Source organism: Arvicanthis niloticus, chromosome 6 (genome assembly GCF_011762505.2).
Source record: "Arvicanthis niloticus isolate mArvNil1 chromosome 6, mArvNil1.pat.X, whole genome shotgun sequence".
NCBI lineage: Eukaryota > Metazoa > Chordata > Mammalia > Rodentia > Muridae > Arvicanthis > Arvicanthis niloticus.
The window spans coordinates 62,224,669-62,247,429 of NC_047663.1; the positions used below are offsets into that span (position 1 = coordinate 62,224,669).

The window sequence follows — 22,761 nt, forward strand, 5'->3', positions numbered from 1 at the left end:
AATAAAGTTTCTTTGGCTTTCTATTTCTTTTAAAAAATTTAAAGATTATATTTTTTAGAAAATAAATATTTTTAAAAATTTAAGATTTTTTTTTTTTTTTTTTGGTTTTTCGAGACAGGGTTTCTCTGTGTAGCCTTGGCTGTCCTGGAACTCACTCTGTAGACCAGGCTGGCTTCAAACTCAGAAATCTTCCTGCCTCTGCCTCCCAAGTGCTGGGATTAAAGGTGTGCGCCACCACCGCCCAGCAAGATTCTTTTTAAGAGAGAGAGTGCACGTGCACGTTTATGCAGGTGCTTGTGGAGGCCAGAAGCTTCAGGTTCCCTGGGACTGGATTGATGGGCAGCTAGGAGCTCGGAACAGAACGTTGGTCTCTCTGTGAGAGCAGTATGAGCTGTTTCTTCAGTTCAGTTGTCCAACTTCCTTTTAATACACACATGGGGATGAGTGGTGCTTCTGTGGTCAGGTCCACTTGCTGCTCTTGTAGAGGCCTTGGGTTTGGTTCCCAGAACCTGCATAGTAACTCACAAACATGTGCAGCTCCAATGCATCTTCTGGACTCTTTGGGTACCAGGCACCCAGACGGTATACATACATATTTATAGGCACTCACATACATAGATAAATAAATCTTGAAAAACTATATTTAAGTGAATATACAATTTAACACTCAAAGTTCACGTGCAATATGAAAATTTCACTGGAGCTTTAACTGACCTGGGGAAGTGGGGAGAGCCTGTCTAGGTTTTAGTAGTAGGGTCCACTTCAAATGTACTATCCATTACACATGTGGATATTAAGTATCAATGGCTGTTTTAAATTTTAACTGACACAAATAATTATTTACGGGGTACACAGTGGCTTTTTGAGCAGGACTAAAATGTACAGAGGTCACTTTAGGATAAATAGAATGACTACTACCCTGTCTCTATTTTTTCACAATTTTGCCTTTTTAGGTACAGAAACGGAGTTTGGTTCTTGATTATTAACCTGCGGTTTTTCTGGACATCCCATCTCTTTGTCTCCTTACCCATAAGGCTAAGACAGGCTTCTGACATGGCTGGAATCACAGGCCTCTGGAGATATCCTGACCTTTCCCTAATGTGTGTAGCGGGCAGCACCACCCAAGGCTTTGCATAAACACTTGCTGTGTGTTGAGAGTGGGAGAGATCAGGAAGGTACCCCCATACACGTTTACAGAAGCAGCATTTAAAAATGGAGCCCTGAGCAACGGAAAGGGATGTGTTTAGGGTCAAGAAGGTGACTATTGCATAGAATCCTGGCGGGCTCAGTGCCCACAACTCTGGGGAGAAAACTCTGGAGGTCTCAACCCCAAATACAATTAGGATGCCCTGCACCTTGTGCCTGGACACAATAGCTTTAGTAGGCCCAGGTAACAGAACTGCCTCCTGCCAGCTCAATAGATAGGGCTCCAGGCTCAAAAGAATCTCCCAGGTCCCTCACATCTCCTGCCTGTGGGAGTCCTCCCAACAGTACATGGGGTGGAAGAACTGAATAGGGAAGACAGAGGCTGGGCCTGGTTCCTGCATAGATGGGGAGAGTTAACAGATTCCTCCTTCTCACCTGCACCCTGAAGGAGGCCACCCATCACTGCCTGTGAGGCAGTGCTATGCCCATGCAGGTCTCTGGTCCTCTCAGTCAGTTCTGAGCGTGAACACGGGTCCAAGACCGGTGTAGGGACATAGTGCTTGCTGATATTTGGCCTGCACCTCTTCTCATTTTGGCCATCTGTCAGTCACATCATTCTCTTCAATGCCCCTGCTCAGATGAAATATAAGAGACCCTGGGGTACTCTGAGAAAGACACACACAACCCCTAGAGCTGACACGACCTTGCCACTCTGACCTTGGCGCTCTAGAAGCTTACTGGCCTCAACCCCCGCATCCGCGGAATGGGCTGGAATTCCGCAGGAAGGCGCGCGTGCGCACGCGCCGGCGGACACGGAAATCCATACACCACACCCTTGCTCATTTTTGTCCCGGGAGCCAGTGTGCTGGTCCGGGACCCGATCCGGAAACAGAGCGACTTCGGCTCCGCCCGGTGAAGGCTACTGAGTGCAGACGCGCAAGCGCTATCCGTGTGGGGGCGGGGCCTCCTGTGTGCCCGCCCTCTTCCCCCGGCGTGCCCCGCGGCAGGCGCTGACGTGGCTGCCGTCAGCGCCGCCATCTTGTGGGAGCGAAACCAACGCCTGGCTGGGAGCAGCCGCCGCGGAGGTGAGACGCAGGGTGCTCTGAGGCCGAAACCTGGGAGGCCACGGGCTGGTCCTCGAGGGAGTCGAGGGGCGCTCGGCTGTGACTGCTAAGGACCGAGCCTGGTCGGGCGGCCTGAGGTCTGTGCTCAGTGGGCTTGGCGGCAGGCCGGACAGAGGATCAGGGCGCCCCCAAATCCCGCGTCGCCCACGGCCGCTTGGCCCTCCCCCACTCCGCGGCCCTTACGCCTGGCCGCCCGCCGCGGGCCGCAGCCCGGAAGTCCGGCCAGGACGCCGGCTCTTCTCCAGGAAGCCAGGTTTCCTGCTGTTCCTCTCTGCGCCTCTCCTAGGCTCCACGGCCCGGGAGACCGGTAGCGGGGAGCAGGGCTCAGGGGTCACGGGGTTTCCCTTCTTAAAGGCTGGCGGGCAGCTTCAGATACGGCATGAACCTTGGGCCTGGGGAAACTGAGGCTGGGGTGGCTCTGAGACGTCGTCAAGGTCACTCGGGTGGCGAGGTCTTCCTCCTCTGTCTCTCGAGTCCGGTTCCTGTCGGCCTGGAGAACTGAAGTTGTAGGAGGGGGGGTTGGGAAAGGGACAGGTGTCGGACAGGGGCTCCGAACTGATGAACTGGATGTTGGGATTTTATGCGGATCTCAGAGGACCCCGGAATGCCCACTGTGATCCCCAATTAGTCGTGATTTGGGCCCCGTATATCCTCGGTGAGGTCTGCTTTAGGGTCTGCACTCTAGAGCCCGGTGGACTCTGTAGGGGTTTGAGCCTTGTTTCGCCTCTTGGCTGACTCCCTTTATGCACTTTTGGGTGGATTAGAAAGGCCATTCTGAATTGGAGAATCTTTAACCTGCCCATGGAATAACCTGCTCCCAGCCTCTGAGCAATCTGCAGGTACAGAGGCCGGATCCAGTACACAATTCTGTTTGTCCATTCATGGTGGTCATGCCATGCCAGATTGTAATGTAGCTAGCTACATATATTGTATGGTCTAGCTTCATATAACAAATGCTAAATGCTAGGGAATCTGCTCGAATCAAGAAGGAATTCTCTCATTCAAACAGCAAGTGGCTATTTTGTCAGGGAAGGAAGAGTCAGGTGCTCTTGCTCCCAGAAGTCACTGGAGAGCCCAGTAGTCGATGCCATAACCCATGTTGGAATAGTCTGTTGTAGTTCTTGTTTCACAACTAGCGGTCAGCAGTTTTTCCTGCAGGCTGATTCTGGTGTTTTCTGCTGTGTCTGACAGAAGACTAGTGAGATGCCATGGTGCTTTGTGTGCTGGCCTCATGTCTCCCCTCTGTCTTAACCAGTATCTACAGTGTCTGACATGGGTGACTGTAATGGCCTCACCTTTGAGCTTTGAGCAGCACTATCAGAAATAACCTAGACTGTGAGATTTGATGCACACCTGATTTGATTTACTACCTGGTTTCTTTGTTTCTCCAGAGTTGTGTGGTGTAAGGGCCAGTCACAGATGTGTGGACTACATTGTTGGAGCTACATTGTCTCTGTGGCATAAAGGTTTCCCTTATTGGGATGTCTCTCACTTAGGCTTAGGTTTGAAAATGGGTCTGAGTCACTGGATCACCACATTGTTCTCTTGCTTGTGAGGCAGAGTACAGAATTGCTACTTCAGAAAGGTTTAGGAGCTAGATCGGAGAGTGGTTTTCTAGCCTGCAGGAAGTCTTGGTTTGGATCTCTAGCACTGCACACAAGGTTTAAGACGGTGTGAATAACAGCTGACTCATACTCAGTCTACTCATCCTGAAGGAAAGTAGCAGTAACTAGTTCTGAGCCCTCACACACAGTTCCCATTGTAAGTCATGCAGCTGGGATGTCCACTATGTCTCTTGCACCTTGTAGAGTGGATGTCCAGAATCTTTGCTCCACTAGGCTACTTTCTTTGCCCAGAACCAGACAGGCTTCAAAATACCTTTTTTTTTTTTTTTTTTTTTTTTTTTTTTTTTTTTATGTAAAGGTAAATTAGACCAGCAGTTGCTGTGGTAACGCAGTGTCAGGCAGCCTAACCAAGAGAAAAAACTTGTTGTGCAAGTTCATGCAATAGCTTGTCACAATGGTTTGAAATTGTTGGGTCGATGTTTTTTTCAGATTCTTAGAATTAAATGTTACATTAATATGTAACATTTCTGTGTAGCCCTGGCTGTCTGGGAACTACCTCTGAAGACCAGGCTATCCTCCAACTCAGAAATCTGCCTCAAGTGTTGGGATTAAAGACATAAATCACCACCTCCTGGCTATGATGTAAAGGTTTACATCTACTTTTAATCACAAGGGCTGTTCGTTTCCACTGAAGAGCCCATCAGACCCAGCCTGCTGTAGGCTGCTATGTCTGTCATTCATGGTCTTTCCTGTTGGCTTTCTTGAATCCCTTTGACCTTTTATATTCAAGAAATTGTCAGAGATGGTGAGGAGAGAAAAATGAAAATTTCTTTGCGTTGAGACCTGACAAGCAAGAGCATCTTTTTGTGTGTGTGCTATATCTACTATTGAAGATTTGACACTGCCTCTTGAGAAGTTAAAGATAGCGGGATGAGGGTTGGAGTGGGAGTGTGTATATATTGGGATTCCATATTTACACACCAAGGTCTGTGTCCGATATTGATTGTGATACAGATTACAGATAACTGGTTTGTGCAGTTCATCAATGTCCTGAAAGGTAACTCAGCCCTCTCAGGTGGGTCAAGTGACCTGATTAGCTGGAAAACTTTTTAGTGTAGGCACATTCAATCTCTTTATTTCCAGGGGGACCTTTTAGGTGTTCACCCAAGTTCCAGCCCCTGTCCTGCTACAGATAGTGGTAAGACTGATGAGAACCCATCTTCCACACACTCTGATCTGATACTGTTTCCTGACTTTTTACTCACAGTGGTAACAGTTTAGTAGCCTGTCAGCAGCCAAGCAGTGGCACTCTCTGCAGGACCTGATAAGAGGGCAAGTTTTAAGTGATAAGAGCAGAATGACAGAAAATAGGAAGACAGGCCAATATTTTATTGGTGCTGTTCATCAGGAAGGGTTTCACTGTGTAGTACAGATTTTCCGTAAACTTGAGATTCTCCTGCCTCACCTGGAGATTACAGCCTGCTGGGATTACAGCTGTGTGCCACCATGCTAGGCAGTTGGGGGTGATTAATTAAGTTCAGGTGGCCAATGGCTCCCCATATCTGAGGATCTGAGAATCACTTCTGTATAGCATTCGTGGGACTTGGTTATTATCTTTGGACGTTTCAGGAATTGAGAAGTGTGTGATAGAATTAAAAAATCTTCTTAATTAGTATTTGTAAAGGTACGTATACTTATTAAATAGGATGCTTTAACCAGAGTTCTTTCAAAAAGGTTCTTGGTTTTTGTCAGTACCATATACTGACACAGGAACGTTTGTGGCCTAGATTCTCTAGGTGTCTTCTAACACATTTTTTGTTTTGTTTTGATTTTGTTGGTATAGTTTAGGTGCGTGTGGACAAGAAAGGGGCTTCTAGATTTAGTGAGACTCGTAGCTGAAGAATGAGAGTGAGGGCAGGTCTAGGTGGCCTCAAGTGTGAGTGTTCTCTGAAGCTTCCTGTTCTTCTATAGATAAGAATACACTTCATCCTTGTTTGAATCCAGACATTTGTATTTACATACTCCTGTCTTCTAGTGACTTCGGTGGTGAAATTTTGCTTGGCATTATTTTCAGCTTTTAACATTACTCTTATGTCAAGTCATATCGGACTTTGGACATACCGATGTGATTAACTGAAATATGTGTTTACAGCTGTTAGTTCTGGAGAGTAAGTTTGATGCATACATACCTTGCTTCCTCTGTGCCTTCTCTTTATCTTCAGTTCCCAGGTCTGTGCACCCCCCTAAATCTCCAAAAGTTACAGATGTAGGAATGTTTACACAGAAGCACAATTTGAACATAGTGCAACAGTCCTTGTTGTTGGCCCTGTAGATTTTTCCTGAAAGTCATTAAGATTAGCCTCTCCACAGGTATGTGATTTTTTTTTTTTTAATATCCCATGGGCCTTTTTTTTTTTTTCAACTTTTAAACTTTTTAATTTTTAAAAACAACATTGCCTTTGCCTCTGATAAAAGGAGTACCTATAAGGGCCTAGTGGAAGAAGATGGAAATGGTAGCCTTAGCATTGGGCACAAAGCTACTTGTCCATGGATAGTATTGGAATGTTCATTTTAAACCATCCTAGACTATATAGACTAGGCTGGCCTTGAGTTCACAGAGATCTGATTACCTCTGATTCCCATGCCTGGCTAAATATATGTAATTTACACTGCCGTGAATGTAGGTCTTAAAGGGGACTAACTAAGGAGTTGGCTCATGAGTAAAGTACTTGCTGCACAAGCATGAGGACTAACCCCCCTCCCTCCCATTCACACACAGACCTTCTAATCCCAGCACTAGGAAGGCAGAGACAGGAGGATCGACGGCACGTTGGGAGTAAGCCATTCCAAATGAATTAGTGAACTTCAGGCTCAGTGAGAGATTCCACTTCTTCCCCTCCTTAAAACAACATGTATGGGTGTTGCCTATCCAAGGAGGTAGAAATGTCACCTATAAGGTGACATTTTTGCAGGGATATGATAGAAAAGGGTTGACAACTTTGAGGAAGGAACCAGAGACCTTTTAGTAGTCCAGGACAATTGTCAGAAGGGCTCTGAGCTCAGTAAGTGTACTGGAAACCTGCCAGGAGCTGTATGGGAGGGTAGGACTAGAGTGAGGGTGCCCTAGTCCCGGAAGCAGCTTTGTAGTCCTCAGGGTATTTTGAAATCTGTGGGAACCCTTTTTTGGTTCTATCAGGTAGGGAGGCAGTATATCTGGCACTTAGCCACTCGTGTGGTTTTCATGTAGGTGGAAAATCCCTGTGTGATAGCCTAAGCTTGATCACAGGAAGAGAAAGCTTTTTCTTTGGCATAATGTTAACAGATGTTCCAAGTCTTCCAGGAACCCAGCTTTAACTAACTTGTAAGTCAAGGATAGTGCATTTTGTTCTCTTCAGCACCTTAACAAAAATTGTCCTCATTTTTCAGGGAAAAAATTACTTCTTTGAGGTGGGATGTCTTTGAGATTGCTATGGTTGGCATTTAGTGCCTCAGTAGCCAGCCACCCCCTGTCCTTTGTATGGGAATGGTTGGGCCTAGCATTAAAGCAGAGTTTTGATAGAAGTTACTTTCCTTTGTGTCCCTGTGATGTCATTGTTGGGGTAGGCTCATGGGGATCTTCAGTCTTGTGCAAATGTCAGGTTGTCTGTTGGCTTCTTTTCCAGATGGCAGACTTACTTAGTGGCTTTGAGGGTATGGTGGGCACCAGACATTTCTCATAGATAGGTACTAAATGTGAGGGTCCTAACAGTACTGGTGCCATGTTGCACCTGATTAATTCATTTGTTGTAGTGTAGTGGGGAGTGGAGGCAGCAAGTCTCCATGGTTTGGGTCTGAAGAACTGGGTGGAAATTTGGGAAGGAGGGAGATTTTGATGGAAAAGCTGAATATGGAAACATGGGTAAACCTTACTTACCCAGAAAATAGGGGCAGTGGCTAATGCACTAAGAGGAGGCCTCTGAAAACTAAGGAGAGGCATCAACAGGTGTCTGGTTTAGAGAAAAAACTTTTAGAATGTTTTAGAAAAGCTTTTCTGACATTGGGATGGTGTGGAAATAGGAGTTTGTGGTGTGTGGCTAGCAGTACCAGGCTCAGCAAGGACAGCAGACTTGGGGATTTGGTCTTTGTTCTTCTGTGTGTTTGCCTCACTCCAGCAGGGTGGGGCAGGACCAAAGCTAAGGGAGCCTAGTGACAGCTCAGCCTTCCTGTACACTCTTACTCCTCTGTTTCTTCCTGAAGAACAAGTTTTTCAAAAGAAGGGGCAGGGCACTTCCTACCCTCAGAATGAAAGTTCCCTAAGGTAGAGATAAGGGGTTTTGTTTTTTAATTAAAAATGATGTATTAATACTTTTTTTAATTTTTAAATTATGTGTGTGTGTGTCTTTATATGAATATGAAGTGAGTGCAGATGTTCAAGGAGGCTATTGTGTGTCAGATCCTTCTGGAGCTGTATTAACAAACCTTTTTATAAGCAGCCTGATGTAAGTTCTAGGAATTGAGCTCTGCCCTCTGTAAGAGCAGTACTTAACAGCTGAACCATCTCTAGTTCTTTGTCTTTGTCGTCATGAGACAATCTCAAACTGTAGCCCAGGCTGGCCCTGAATTCTGGACAGTCCTTCTGCCTCAGCCTTTGTAGTGCTAGGATTACAGATCTGAGCCATGGTGATAGTGAAAGTCAAATTTTGAAGATTGATTTATTCAAACTCATTAAGTATTCCAGTGGCTATCTGACTTTGTCCAGAGTATGGCTGGATGCAACATTAACATTGAGTTTCAGTATAAGAGTACCCTGCTAATTGTAGTTGGTTTGAGGAAGAGCTGATTTTATGAAAGTGCCATGAGCTAGCTGTTGGTTGTTCCAGTTCCCTTTTTCTTCAGTGTCAGAAAGGGCTTCTGGGATGCCAGGTCCAGATCCCTTGGCCTCACTGGGGTGTGTGTGTGTGTGTGTGTGTGTGTGTGTGTGTGTGTGTTTTCCTGTGTGTTTTCGTTTTCTGGGCATGGGGGAAGCTCAGAGAGGTAATCTGGCAAAGCTGTGTTACTTTGATTTGCCTTTCAACAGAAATTAATGCTCTTCTGTGTCGTCCTGCTTCTCCTGAGCCCAGGGATGGTGGTGTTATATGTGGGTATGTGATACTTGGCTTGGCTTTGTGCCTACTTTGCCCTCTGTAAAGACCAGTGGAGCAGGGGTGGCCATTGAGAAGCCACAGCCACTTGGAGGTTCAGCTTCATGAGTATGTGCATGTTAGCAAACATAGATGTGGATCTGAAGGTGGGAGATCAGGTTATGATCTTGGATCATTTCTCCTCAGTTCCATTCTGTGACCAAAATAAGTTGCACCTGTTTATAGCCAGCTGGAATTGTCTCCTATACACAAGTTGCATGCTCCATATATGTGTTCAAGAAAAGAGTAAAGGGCTAGGGTCTGAGGGATACAGCTAACTTGGCCCTTTCAAGGTGTCAGGATAGGGACTTCCTTAGAAGCACCAGACTTATCCTAAGCTAGCAGTCATGTGGTCATGTTGAGTGGGCTAAGGTATGAAGACAGAAAAAGTGACTATAGGGTCACCAGGAGGGACCACGCTGAGCCTCGTCCCTTGATTTCAGAATGGTTGCATTGTCATACTGTGCTTTCCACCATTTTAGATGTGTTTCTTGTTTTGTTTTGTTTTGTCTATGGTTTGGGGGCGCAAACCTAATGTTCTGCCGTTATTTCCAATTCTGTATCTAGTTTTGGAGTTTTTCCAGTGAGATAAGTAGAGGCCATCTGTACTTCCTGCCAAAGTAGAAATATGGCAGCTGTATGTGTTAGGGCAGTGTTTTTCAACTTACCTAATGCTTTGACCTTTTATTCCAGTTTCTCGTGTTGTGACACCCAACCATAAAATTATTTCATTGCTTCTTCATAACTGTAATTTTGTTACTATTGTGAATCCAGGATACCTGATACATGACCCCCTAAAAGTGGTTGAGACCCACAGGTTGAGAACTACTGTGTTTGGGTGTGGTTCTGTGGCTCCTAGGTAGGTCCTATAGGTATGCAGTGCTGCAGGAAACTCCAGAATGTGCATTTTATTCTGGAAGCCCTGATTCCAGTTACAAGTCCAGATTCTATTACTGAGAGGAAGACAAGACACAGAAGAGTAGGTATCTGCTCCAAAAAGATTTACACAAATAATGTAGCAAGATGTTTCCCCATTGGAGCCTTAATAAGTCTCAAAAATGATGTTTCATAAATTCCTTACTGTAGCTCTAGTTACAGTGACAGCCTGGTTTCATTTGCTTAGAGCTGCTGATGTATAGAGTTAATGTGGCTGTGAATGTGTTTGTCAGTTTTGAGGGTAGTTATGTTAAGAAATGGTAATGTTTAAAAATAAAGGGAGAAGCAATATAAAGATGAGGTTCAGCATTCTAGTTACTATAGTTCAAAAACTTAGCTCAGAGAGTTTTACTTGAGTGTGGGTATACATGCTGATTTGTAGGGGGTTCACCGTAAATTTGCAAAGCATGCTGTAACTTCAGTTTCATTCATCATCCTACCTACAAATCAGACCTGGTGGGTTTCCCCTCCCCTGAAGAAGCTTCGAGGAGGCCGTGTGCAGAACGTGCTTGTGTTTCAGCTCTTATCCTGGAACTGTTGGATTGAGTCACAGTTTTGCCCTTACAGGAGTGCTTTCCTGTCCTAGTATCAGCACATTCAATTTTACTCTTAAGTAAATTTTATGAAATAATGACAAAATGTAGAGCAGTACTTGGATTGCATGAACATACCAGACCTAGAAGTCTGGAATGTTTAGTTGAGAGGCATGTGAAGACCTGAGGCTGTAGGAGGAGACATACTCAGTCTCTGTTGCTGTACAAAAATCAGTGTGTACAGAGGTCAACATGTGGCCATGTTAAAGCCCTTTTTAAGTTGCAGGCTTTCTTGTATTTGATTTTTGGAGCACTGGTACTCTCTAAAAACTTTAGTTAGAAAGTGTTCTATATTGTGTTCAAGTTCTTTAAGAAAAGTTTTAGATTTGGTAAATTTCCTCAAACGTGATAGCTGAGAATATACACTTAATGGATGTGGCTAAACTTTATTTTTGAGGCAGGATCTGGCTCCAGTGTTTTTGTGTTGTCCCTTCATGCAGTTCCTGCAGAGGCCAGAAGAGGGCTTCACATCTGAAACTGGATGGCGTTAAGCTTGTCATGTGGGTGTTGGGAATGGAACTGGTGTCCTTTGCAAAAGCAGTAAGTGCTCTTACCCATTGAGCCATCTTTCTAGCCCCCTATAAGGAACTAACTCCTAAGACTTCACCGATTTTTCATTTAGGTAGTATGAGTCCTGTTCAGAACAGAACATTCTGTTGAGTCTGCAGTCCAGAGCAGAAAACTTCTCTTCCTACTGGGATTCTTTCAAAATAGTGGTAATAATTGGAGGAAAATGGCAAACCTTCACAGTCTGATTTAGAGAAGGTTGTTTGGCTTTTTCTGAGTCTTGTGGAAGGATGATCGACCCTCCTTGTTGGCTCCTGTTCAACTAGTCAGGTTGCATTCATTCATTCATTGTGGAATAGGTGTGGACTCAGTTGTGTTTTCTCACCTTTACTTAAGAGACCAGGAAGGCCCTGCTACTTACAGAGAGGGTGCTTCAACCATTGTCCTTGACTCCCCAAAGAATGAACTTTCTTGACCCCATCTAACTTAGTGGTTGTGGGACCTCCTGCCTGAGGCACTCCCTCTGGTGGTTTGGAAGGCAGAATAAACTAGTAAGAGTCTCTCTGGGAAGTCTGTTTTCACTGCCTGCTAATGGAGTAATGCAGAAGAACCTGAAAAGCAGGTTTAGCTTATATGTGGGATTGTAGAGGGAAGGTGACAGCAACTTAACTGGGCTTCAAGCAGTTGGGGCCTGTACTCAGAGCCTCTGGTGGTGATTGGCCCTTGTAGCCACTAGGCTTTTCTCTCTGTGGAGGCTCCCTTGGGTTTGGATCTGTTCTAGAGGCAGTGGGTGGGGCCCCATGAGGACACAGAAGTGCCTATTAGATCTGCCTGTGTGAATAGCAGGGTTGAATCTACACGCTTACATTGTTTAATGTCTTAAATCTGAAGCTCATCATTGAATTGTATGTTTGTTTCTCCCTTTGGTAATTCTTGTTAAAAAAGAAAGAAAATGTTCACTGTGGTTCTCGTGGCCTTTCCACAGAGAAGGCAGGTTAATAAGCCCAGCACACTCAGCTGTGGGCCATGTAGATCACATGCAAGAAAGCAGCAGTGGATAACAGTAGTCATGGACAATGAGGCACTCATGCAGCTATGCAGTCAAACTTGGCTGAGGTCCCCACCACTAGACACAGTTATTCAGGGTGTCTGTCTACTGCTGTAGGGACTTGAGGGGTACACATATCCTTTCCCCATATTTTCCTCTGGATTTGGGGGCGGGGGAGGTGTGCTTTTCTTTTTAAAACAGGGTCTCATGTATAAATAGTCCTTAACCCACTATTTATAGTTAAGGATTGATTATCTTGAACTCTGCTTCAACCTTGCTGGAATCATATATTTGCTCATACATGGGTAGTGAGCGCTACCATTATTGGTTTCTACACAGCATCTGAACATAAAGAACTAAATTGATGTCCCTCTGCCTCACCAAGCCCCCCTGGCACACCCTAGTCCCCACTGATGGATCCCTTTTGTTTCTCCATTGTTAACCATTTGTGATGTGTTGATTTGGAAGGAAGGTAGAATTTTTTGCATGGACAACTGATTGCTGAGCAGATAGTTACCTGCTTCTGTGGAGCTTTTTGTTTAAAATAAATTAAGTGTATTGCCTCCTTGGGTTTTTTTTTTTTCCCCTGTACTTGAGTGCTTCCTGCTCTGTGGCATCTAATGACTCTCTTCTTAATTCATCTTGGGCTCACTTTCTTTTGCCTGGTTTGGATCCTCATGGGATGCCTTGTCATGTTGAAATTGTTTTTAACTATCTATAATTGGTAGGAATTAAAGGTTAAGAGCCATAATCTCAGAATTTTTAAAGAGCGTTGCCTGAGAGTCTTCCTCCCACCAGCACTGCATTGTCATTGTCACAGAGTGTTTTGGCAGCAGGCAGCAGCTCTTGGAGCATGTGCTCCTCCTGCCTAGCAAAGAGTCTTCTCTCTGTAGTTAGTCTTGTTAATCTGTCCTGTCCATCTGGTTTCTTTCTCTTCTCACTTCTTTCCACTTTCCTCTCCTGTTGTCTTCATGCTCTTCCTCCTTTGTTTGGTAATTAGTTTTGTTTCTTAGTTTTCTACAGTAAGGTCTCAGACTAGTTCAGGCTGGTGTCCGCTGGCATCAGTGCTGGGATTCCAGGCATGACTCAACACCTAGATTTCTTCCTTCTTTTTCTTTGACATTCTCACTATATGTTCCAGATTAGCCTTATACTTTTGTCATCCTCCTGTGTTTATATTTTTCTTATTCTGCTTTCTGGGAGCCTTCATTTTGAACTTTTTGTGTCCCTCGTTTTCCTTTGTTCAATATCCTGTTTTTACTTGGTGGACATCTGTACTGATACATTCAGGCTTTGGGGTATTTTATTGTTGTTTGAGACAAGGTCTCACTGTGTCTCTTAAGTGACCTGGAACTTACTTTTTAGACCATTCTGGCCTTGAACTCAGGCTGGTGCCCGCTGCCATCAGTGCTGGGATTCCAGGCATGACTCAACACCTAGATTTCTACCTCTGACTCCTGGCTGGTGGGATTAAAAGCATGAGACACCATATTTCATACTATTTTTGAGGTCTATTGTAGCTTAGGCTGGTCTCAAAATTTCTGAGTAGTAGCTGAGGCAGAACTTCTGACCTTCCTACCTCTATCTCCCTAGTGCTGGGTTTACAAGCATGCACACCAGGGTACTGTTTATGTAGTGTTGGGGATTGAACTAGGGACCTCATGGATGCTCGGCCAACTGAGCTCCATCCCTACCCTGGGTTTTTTGTTTGTTTGGTAGGTTGGTTGGTTTTTTTGTGGTGGCTTTTCTTTTTTAAGATTTATTTATTTAGGTATATGAGTGCTCTATTTGCATGTATGCCTGCATGACAGAAGAGGGTAACAGATCCCATTTTAGAAGCTTGTGAGCCACCATGTGGGTGCTGGGAATTGAATTCAGTTCCTCTGGAAGACTTCTGGGCTGTTTATCCAGCCCTGGTGGCTTTTCTTTTAAGTAGTCTGTCTCCTGTTTTGGCTTGCTTCCAGTCAAAAAACCTCTCTTTTTGCTTTTTGAAATCTCTGTCAGAGGCTTTTAAAGAGAGATGAAGCTAGGCTTTGAGGAGCTGCTTATGTTCATATCTTCTGGGGCATTCTGGAAGTGCCCCTACATCTGTTCTGTGGTTCAGCTATTCTTACACAGACCCTACTCCATGAAGGGCTGAGGGTACTCACAGCTGGATTCTATCCATGACAAATGTTCCAGGGACTCCAGTGTGTTCAGTTGGTTGAGGTTTAGTTACCTTGGCCTCTATACTGTTCAACCCATCCTTGGATTCTTCTGGGAGCTTCCTGAGGAAGGAGTACATAAGAAGTGAAATGGTGATGCACACCTCTAATCCCAGCCTTTGGATGCAGAGACAGGTGGAGCTCTGTGAGATCAAGGGTGGCCTGTTCTACAGTGGGAGTTCAAGGATAACTAAGGCAACATAGAGAAACCTGTCTCAAAAAAAAAAAAAAAAAAAAAAAAAAAAAAAACCCACAAAGTAAACAAATATGAAGTAAAATGCCTTTAGTGTTAAAAGTATCATTATTGCTCTGTCTTAGCTGATAAAGTGAAGAATTGGGTATGCAGTCCTCAACACCTCCTATTTCTGTGTCCTGATATTTTTATTCCCTTATGGGCAGTGATTTTAAGGAGTACAGAATGTCCATCTGCTTAAACATAAGCATCATACTGTATAACTCTTTGATTACATTACCTAAAAAGAGAACATTGTCTGGAGGGTACTAGAGTTGGATGAAGGGGTCTTGTAGGCCATACCTGGAACATGGTGCCAGCACATCAGCTAGAAAGTTGGGTCTAGCCCACTGAACAACACAATGTAATGTGTAACTTGTGTGGGTACTCTCCCCCCCCCCAAAAAAAAAAAATGGAAGGTTTTCTTTGTAAAGCCTGCTTAACGGTGGCTAGTGGAGGTGACTGTTAAAAAGTCAACAGTTTTCACAGTGTAATAAGGTGTCACAGAACTGAACCCTGAAGAATGATGAATAGATTTCTTTCACAGAATGCCCCTTAACACACCCGCAGGTAAAAAGAGCAGGCCCGGTGGTCCTGTGTGTAGTTCATGTTATAGTACTACTAATCCTTTGTGTTTCACATACTAAATGTGATCTGAATGTACTTTCCAAAGTTTGTATATGAGAAATTGAACCCCAGTGCAATAATGATGTTGGGCAGGTGTTTGGTTCTTAAAATTCCAATCTCAAGAATGAATAAGGGCCATCAGGAGGAGGACTTTGAAAGTAAGTTCACACTTACTTTGCCACATGAGATCCTGGCATTCCTCTCCTGAAGGATACAGTTGAAAACCTCACCTTAGAGCCAGACAGCCAACCTGCCAGACTGTGATTTGGGAGGTCTACCTCATTTGTTTTTGCTAAGTTGCCCACTTTGTGATGTTCTGTTATGGCAGCACAGAGGAACAATATATAAGGAAGCCTTGTCATTCTTTTTCCTTGTGGGTCAGTAGCCTTCGATAATACACAAACTTTCTGAAGGCTCTATGGCCTTTTTTTTTTTTTTTTTAAAGAGTTAACTGGGCATTTGACAAAGCAAGCAGTAAATCCATTTGGATGAGAAGTGAAGATCAAAGTGGCCACCAAATGGTGAGGCCAGACCCAGGGAAGCCTTATTATCCTTTCCAGAAGCCCTTAACATTTGATAGGGCCTGGTAAATTGGTACCAGCTAAGTTGCCTAGTGTTTCTTTTCTTCCAGTGGACCTACTAAATATGCATATGCCCTTGCAGGGACACATCCTCACATGTGCATATCCTCATAGTATCCTCTTTTATAGGGAGGTCTTCAAGAGATGTGCTGCTAATGGTTTACTGTGTGAGTCTCTTCCTTCTTGGGCTACTTGAGATAGAACACTGTCTTAACAACTGTCTCCCATGACCCGTGCTGACAGAAATGCCTAGAGAGGTGACATCACAGTTCTGGTGGGCTTGTCTTGCTGCCACCAGGGGCTGGTGGAACATTTGGCTTGTAGTATTGAGCTTAGGGTGTGACTGTCCTCTTTAGTTGCAATTTGTGAGTACTTTGACACTTTGAAGTATAGAGATACAAGGTGGCTCTTTCTGTTCTTGTGAAGAGCTCTGTTAGGTTTTAAGAGACCCCGTGTCTCTCAAAACATTCTTGTTAGTGCCAGCTCCAGAGTGTGAGTATATATGCTTGTAGTTAGATGTCCCTGCATTTTGACAAGTGATTAGACTTGGGAGACAAGGGGTTGTTGTGGTATATATGCCTTCCTGAACTGATGTGTGTGGCCTTGGGGAGCTTAGGGAGTGTGGTGGGCAAGGGGCAGGGTTATTTTCTGCCACCTGGGACCTAGGATTGAATTGACTCCCATCCTCCTATGAGATTTCAGGAGGGATATGAGAAGGCTTGGGGCAGGAGACTCCTAGGTAGGTATCTCTGACCTGCCACGGGGCTCATACTGGCAGCACATAGCAGGATTGGAACCACTTTTCTTTCCCAGGTCTTTGGCCAGTATCGCTTCCACCTGTCCACAAGCATGGGGAATATCTTTGCAAACCTCTTCAAGGGCCTTTTTGGCAAAAAAGAAATGCGCATTCTCATGGTGGGCCTGGATGCTGCAGGGAAGACAACAATTCTATACAAACTGAAGCTGGGCGAAATTGTGACCACCATTCCCACCATTGGTGAGAAGCTGGGCCAGGGCCAGGGCCAGGGTAGGGGTTGGGTGTGGGGATCTAGAGTACAGAGGACCCTCAGCTGCAACCCTGCCCCCCAGGTTTCAACGTGGAGACTGTTGAATACAAGAATATCAGCTTTACTGTGTGGGATGTCGGTGGCCAGGACAAGATCCGGCCGCTGTGGCGCCACTACTTTCAGAACACCCAAGGTAAGCAGCCAGTCCTTGTCCTAGATTCCTTTTATTTGCCTCAAAGGGATATACTTGGCTCTCTGGGCTTTGTGGTCTTTGCCATTTTGGGGCATGAAGCTGGTGGGAGGATTGGATCTAGAGCCTATGGGTTGATCAGTGGGAAGTGTTCAGTATGTGCAGAAATGTGGCCATGTTTCAGGCTTGATCTTCGTAGTGGACAGCAATGACAGAGAGCGTGTGAACGAGGCTCGTGAAGAGCTCATGAGGATGTTAGCTGAAGATGAGCTCCGAGATGCCGTTCTCTTGGTGTTTGCCAACAAGCAGGTAGGCACCAGCAAGGTCCTTCCCTGAAGGAAAACCTGTATCAGAGAAGAAAGAGGAGGGGTGATTGCCTGCTTGTGGTCCCTGGCACTAATTCCTCCTTTCCCTCAGGACCTCCCCAATGCCATGAATGCGGCCGAAATCACAGACAAGCTGGGGCTGCACTCTCTACGCCACAGGAACTGGTACATTCAGGCTACCTGTGCTACCAGCGGGGACGGGCTCTATGAAGGACTAGACTGGCTGTCTAATCAGCTCCGGAACCAGAAGTGAACCAGATCCCTCCCTCCCCCTCACTTCCTCTTCTCCGCCCTCAGCTTTCCTCTCATGTGGCAAACGTGCGACTCTGTGGTCCTGAGTGCCAGAAGCTGTCTCCATGGGTTGGTCACAGTGTGCATCGCACCGTGCTGTACATGTGCAGACGCAGCCTGCAGCCAGGTTTTTATTTAATGTAAATAGTTTCTGTTTCCACTGAGGCAGTTTCTGGTACTCCTATGCAATATTACTTAGCTTTTTTATTGTAAAAAGAGAATCAACTCACTGTCAGTACTGAGAAGGGATTTGGGTATAGGGGCACCTGGCCTCCGGGAGCCATTGGGCTGTAGACTGGTGTCGGTATCCATTTGGTGGTTGGTTTTTAACCCAAACTCAGTGCATTTTTTAAAAATAGTTAAAAATACAGGACAAGAACACTTGAACACACAGAACGGAGACTATGCCTAGTGTAGGTTTTGCAGTTAATGGCCTGAATGCTAATTATCAGATCACCTGTTTCCCTGGGGGAACAGGAGAGAAGGTGACGAACAAACCACCATCCGCTGCATGGTCACAGTAGAGCCCCCGTGACTCGCCTGTCTTTGGGTCACCTGCATTCCATAGCATTGTGCTTGTACTTGTGCTCACACGGTCATCTAGGGGTGGGCTGGGAGCCATTGTGGGCTGCAGGGCCTGGCTTGTACGTAGTGTGTGGCCGGGCCCAGTGGCAGCCTGCATACCCAGCTTACTCTTGGGCCCACTTGGACGCGCTGGCAGGAGGCCTGGGTCTCACCAGCAGGAGTGCGTGCAAGGTGGGAGGGTCGGTCCATTACAGACCCACATCCTGGAGCACCCCCATCTCCATGTGTGAAGTAGCTTCCTCCCTCAGCCTGCAAGGGTCCGATTTGCCATCGAAAGACGACCTCTACTTTTTTCTTTTGTATTTTGATAAACACTGAAGAAGCTGGAGCTGTTAAATTTATCTTGGGGAAATCTCAGAACTGGTTTATTTGGTGTCGTGGAACCTCTTACTGCTTTCAATACACAATTAGTAATCAACTGTTTTGTATACTTGTTTTCAGTTTTCATTTCGACAAGCACTGTAATTATAGCTATTAGAATAAAGTCTCTTAACTATTTGATGGGCTTGTGTGTCAGTGCCACCACTGCCAGGCTGCCTCCTGAGATTGAGAGCCATTTTCCTGTTACAGGAAACAGGTGTCCTTCAAGCCCCTAGTGGGGGTTGGTGAGATTTGGATGTCTTGGCTTCCCTCATGTCTTATAGGCACTTTTTTTTGGTGACAACTAAGGCAGCTGGCCTTGGAGTATGTGTCTCTGGGTAGGTGTGACCACTAGAAGATCCAAAGTCTACCATCCTGAGTGGGCCCCTGCCTACGTGGACTGACCTCCACCCCTGTGAGGTGCTGCTGTCTTAGATAACTGATCTCTCACGCTTAGGTGGCTACCTGCAGGGGCACAGGTCATCAAAGAAGCCACAGCTTGAGTCTCAGGGACACTTTGGAGCCTGCCTAAAAGTACACACTGCCAGCACAATAGCTTTTACAATCAGAACTTGCTGTATTGTAGCAACCCTAATTTCTACTGTCTGCCAGTGTGTGCACGCAGGCTCTAAAATTGCTATTACCTGGCTACTGAACCTCTCAGACAGCAGATGCATTCAGATCCACAAAAAGTTTGCTCTTCCAACTTCTAGGTCCCTATACCCAGTGCCCTTAGGTATACTGGATGGTAGCCCCAGGCTCCCAGCCTAACCTGTCCTCAGTGAGATAATACACTCTTTTAAAATACATTTACTTAAGTACAAAGTGGGCTGATACAAAAAAGTAGAATCAGTAATACACACCCCTAAACCTCAAGGGCCTGGACTGTGGCATTACAGTCTCCTGGGCAATTATATATCTTCCTTGGCCAGAGGACAAGGCAAGAGCACTACCCTCACAGAACCACTAGGCTCTGGTAACCCAGGACCCACTTCTATGACCTGGAGTGGTTGCCTCCAAATGGCAAGATAGATCCTAAGATCCAGCAAGCTTGGCTCAGAATTCTATCAGGGAGCAGCCACCTGCCTTATCCCAGATAGGAATGAGACAGTCAGTTGGGCAAGTAGGGACTGGGCTGGTAGCCACTTGGCATCCGGTGGCTCTGCTTTGTAGACCCCACAGAGCTCAGAGTTGGGCAGGGCAACCAGGGCTCTGATGTCCTTTGGTCTAGCCACATTCTCAGTCATCAGAGCTTCTGTCTTGTCTTCTGCAGGATGGGTTCCTTCCACTGTCCTGGCTATGTTCCCGCTTCCTCTTATAGCAGGGAGAGAAGTCAGAATGTCTCTGGTGTCTGGGCCTAGGAAGACAAGGACAACCAGACACTTCAAGAAAGGGTCTCTGACCCTGCCATGCACCACATCTGGCCTGGCTAGCTTTCCTTAATGCCCCAGGTAGAGTTGGCCTAGCTTACCGGGCAGGAGAGGGAGACGATGAGCAGCTGTCAGCCTCCCTCTTGTGTTCTTTGTCTTTCTTCTTTTTGTGTTTCTTGTGTTTCTTCTTCTTTTTCTTCTTTTCTTTCTTGCTTTTCTTATGGCTCTCTGCACTGGAAGAAACAATACAAAGGGTCTAAGCCTGAAGGACTACAGTGGAGTAGACTCACCCAGCAGGGAAAGACAGTATAGGGCAGTGTCCGTACCATAGCATTGTGCACTGGCGATTTCTACATGTTGTGAGTTTATATTTGTAAATGAGCTTAATACTTGGCTCCACAGCCATACAGGTGACTGCTGGAATGCTGCCAACCTAGGTGGGCTTTCTCTTTGTAGACAAGTTCTCATTATGCAGCCTTGTCTAGCTTGGAACTCATTATTTTCCCTAAGTACAAAGTTGAGATGACACAAAAGTAGAAGTAACCAGCCATACACAGCTAAATCCCAAGGCCTGGAACCAACTTGTGAGAACTCTAAGATCAGCCTGCTTCTGTCTACCAAGTGCTAGGATTAAAGAAAGTTGTGTGCCACCACCACCCTAGCCAACTACAACTGCTTCACCTCCCACCAAACTGGCCAGCATCATGGTCCTGAGTGTCACCCTCCTGTTTGTACCTATCACCCTGCTGGGTTACCTATGGCAGCTACTGAGACTCTAGCCCAGAGAGAGAGGCCCACCTACCTCAGTAAAACTAAGAGATCTAAGGCAGTGCTTTGCCCCTTTATGTGTGCAGACTCAACTTACTCCAGTTCGGCCTTGTCCTCAGCACGAGGCTTCTTCCTGGTAGCAGATGGGGCAGTACTTGGGCCTTCGCTGTCCACACGGTGGTGCTGTATAAGAAGAGTAGCTATGGTGAGGGACACCCAGGGAGTCCTCATCTCAGACACCTCCAAACCCCAGGATCTTGTCCATTGGAGTTGACAGGGTTTACCGTGAACACAGACAGCCCAAGTTTGGCAGCCTCTTTGTCTTCTCGAGATAGCGCCACACGGCCCGCAGAGCCACTGTAGGGGACAGAGCATTTGATGACAGTTCTCAATCACCGCCCAGTCCTGTCCCGGACTCCCCAACTGGTCTAACCTGGCGCTGCCCAAGCCCAGTAGCCGGTCCACTCCCTTCTCCTCAGGGTCTCCTTCCCGTTTGCAGATCTCCACGAAATCCTGCGGAAGCGGGGTAGGACAGGAGGTTCTAGGCTGGGACAGACGGACCCCCAACCACCCTGCGAACCTCGAACCCATATCTCAGACTCACCTCCTTGCTCAGGCCGGTGGGCTGTTTCCTCACGTTCTTGTAACCACTGCGAGCGAGGGTCGGGAATGCTCATCAAGAGTCTGGTCCTTCGGTCCCCTTCCTTCCCGTGCCCCGCCCACATCCAGCCCCGCCCCAGGGCCACTCAGATCCCGCCCCGGCGCTTGCGGTCGCCCCGCAGCCCAGGCACTTACAGTGCGGCCAGCAGCGCCTCACGCTCCGCCTCGCGCACGGCTGCCAGCTCTTCCTCACGGCTCGGGCCGGTACATGGCGCGCGGTCCTTCGCGTACCAGGTGAGGTCGCGGCCCTTCTGCCAGCGGCCTACTGGCGCCATCAGCGAGTTGCCCAGGTAGTTCTCTCTCTGCTTGTCAGTCTTCACATCCTCCCAATTGAACTGGTCCTGCCCGCCACGCACGCCGCCGCGACTGGAGCCGAACATGGCGCTGGAGCAGCTGCACAGCCTTCAGTACCTACGCTCCCGAGTCCGACTCCCCGCAGCACTCGACCTCCGGACGCTCGCCGTGACGTCACTCTCACGCCCCCGCGCGCGCCTGCGCTCTCGCTTAAGTGCTCGTGCGCCTGCGCACTGCATATTCTGGGCCGACTCAATCAAGGTCCTCTTTCTAAAGGGCGTTCAGGGTTTCACTGGCGCATCCTTCAGCCAAATTACCACGTGCGCCTGCGCATTAGCTCTCGAAAAGGCGGCTGTGCTATCCCACCTGATGACGCTTGTGTTAGGAATCTCGGTGGAGTGGGACAGCACAAAACCTTAGTGACACCAGGAGAGACTGGTCTCTTGCTTCCTGGGAAGCCAAGCGTGCTTACTCTAAAGGCCTGAGGTCCAGGGTCACTGTTGAAACTAAGTTAAATAATGGCAAAACTTCATGGAACACTGAGGGGTAGATAAAGTCGCCAAGAAACAGATCAACCCTTCCGTGCTCTGAGTGACAGAGCATGCGTGGCATGAAAGTCCAAGCATCACTAAACCAGAACGATCTCTGTTCTCGACAGGTGAAGTTTTACTGAGCAATTTACTGAGGCCTTACCTCAAAATGAACATAAACGGAGCTACATTTTAATGATAGAACACTTGCCTAACATGTAGGTCTTGGGTTCCATCCCTAGTCTGATAAATTACCCAACCTGAAACTGTATCATCCCAAATAGACCAAGACAACCTCATTTTTATCTCTTTATTCTGAACACATCTTGAGTACCTCCCAACAGCTTGTGAGGCTCCTGGTATAAGCCCTGAGCTCATGTCCTGGCTTTAGAGGACACAGCTGGACTCAGATCCCTCAGAACAAGATCACACTAGGGATGAATGGATGGTTCCAAGGGGAGCTGCACAATAAGGTGTAAACGTATCCTTTATTTGCCTGATGTAATTGTCATCTCCGAAGCTTACTGCTTGTCTGCTAACCTAGGCCTAGTCCTGGAAGCTTCTAGCCTCTGTATAGTCTTATGTTGGCCTAGGATGTTTTCAGCCTCTGAGACTTCCTGCTGAATGAGCTTACCCTTTATAGCTCTTTCTGAACTCT

At 46.5% G+C, this 22,761-nt stretch overlaps 2 protein-coding genes across 4 annotated transcripts; one reads left to right on the plus strand and one right to left on the minus strand.

Annotated features, from left to right (window-relative positions):
* Positions 1–2,072: 2,072 nt before the first annotated feature.
* On the plus strand, positions 2,073–18,619 carry Arf1 (ARF GTPase 1). Of its 2 annotated transcripts, none has more exons than XM_034504662.2 (5): positions 2,073–2,231; positions 16,536–16,719; positions 16,812–16,922; positions 17,104–17,228; positions 17,337–18,619. In XM_034504662.2, exons 2-5 carry the CDS (start codon positions 16,572–16,574, stop codon positions 17,496–17,498), a joined length of 546 nt encoding a protein of 181 aa, XP_034360553.1. In that variant the 5' UTR covers positions 2,073–2,231; positions 16,536–16,571; the 3' UTR covers positions 17,499–18,619. The 2 variants fall into 2 exon arrangements, with proteins under 2 accessions (XP_034360553.1, XP_034360554.1); XM_034504663.2 differs by having other exon boundaries at positions 2,189–2,347.
* On the minus strand, positions 16,935–21,775 carry C6H1orf35 (chromosome 6 C1orf35 homolog). 2 transcript variants are annotated; one of them, XR_013111551.1, is made up of 8 exons: positions 21,415–21,775; positions 21,224–21,269; positions 21,053–21,132; positions 20,904–20,976; positions 20,717–20,802; positions 19,953–20,084; positions 19,568–19,838; positions 16,935–17,263 (listed from the first exon to the last, which is right to left on the minus strand). XR_013111551.1 is itself a non-coding variant. In XM_034504661.2 (7 exons), exons 1-7 carry the CDS (start codon positions 21,657–21,659, stop codon positions 19,721–19,723), a joined length of 780 nt encoding a protein of 259 aa, XP_034360552.1. In that variant the 5' UTR covers positions 21,660–21,775; the 3' UTR covers positions 17,874–19,720. The 2 variants fall into 2 exon arrangements, 1 of the variants encoding a protein (XP_034360552.1); XM_034504661.2 differs by lacking the exon at positions 16,935–17,263 and having other exon boundaries at positions 17,874–19,838.
* Between the last annotated feature and the right edge of the window lie 986 nt (positions 21,776–22,761).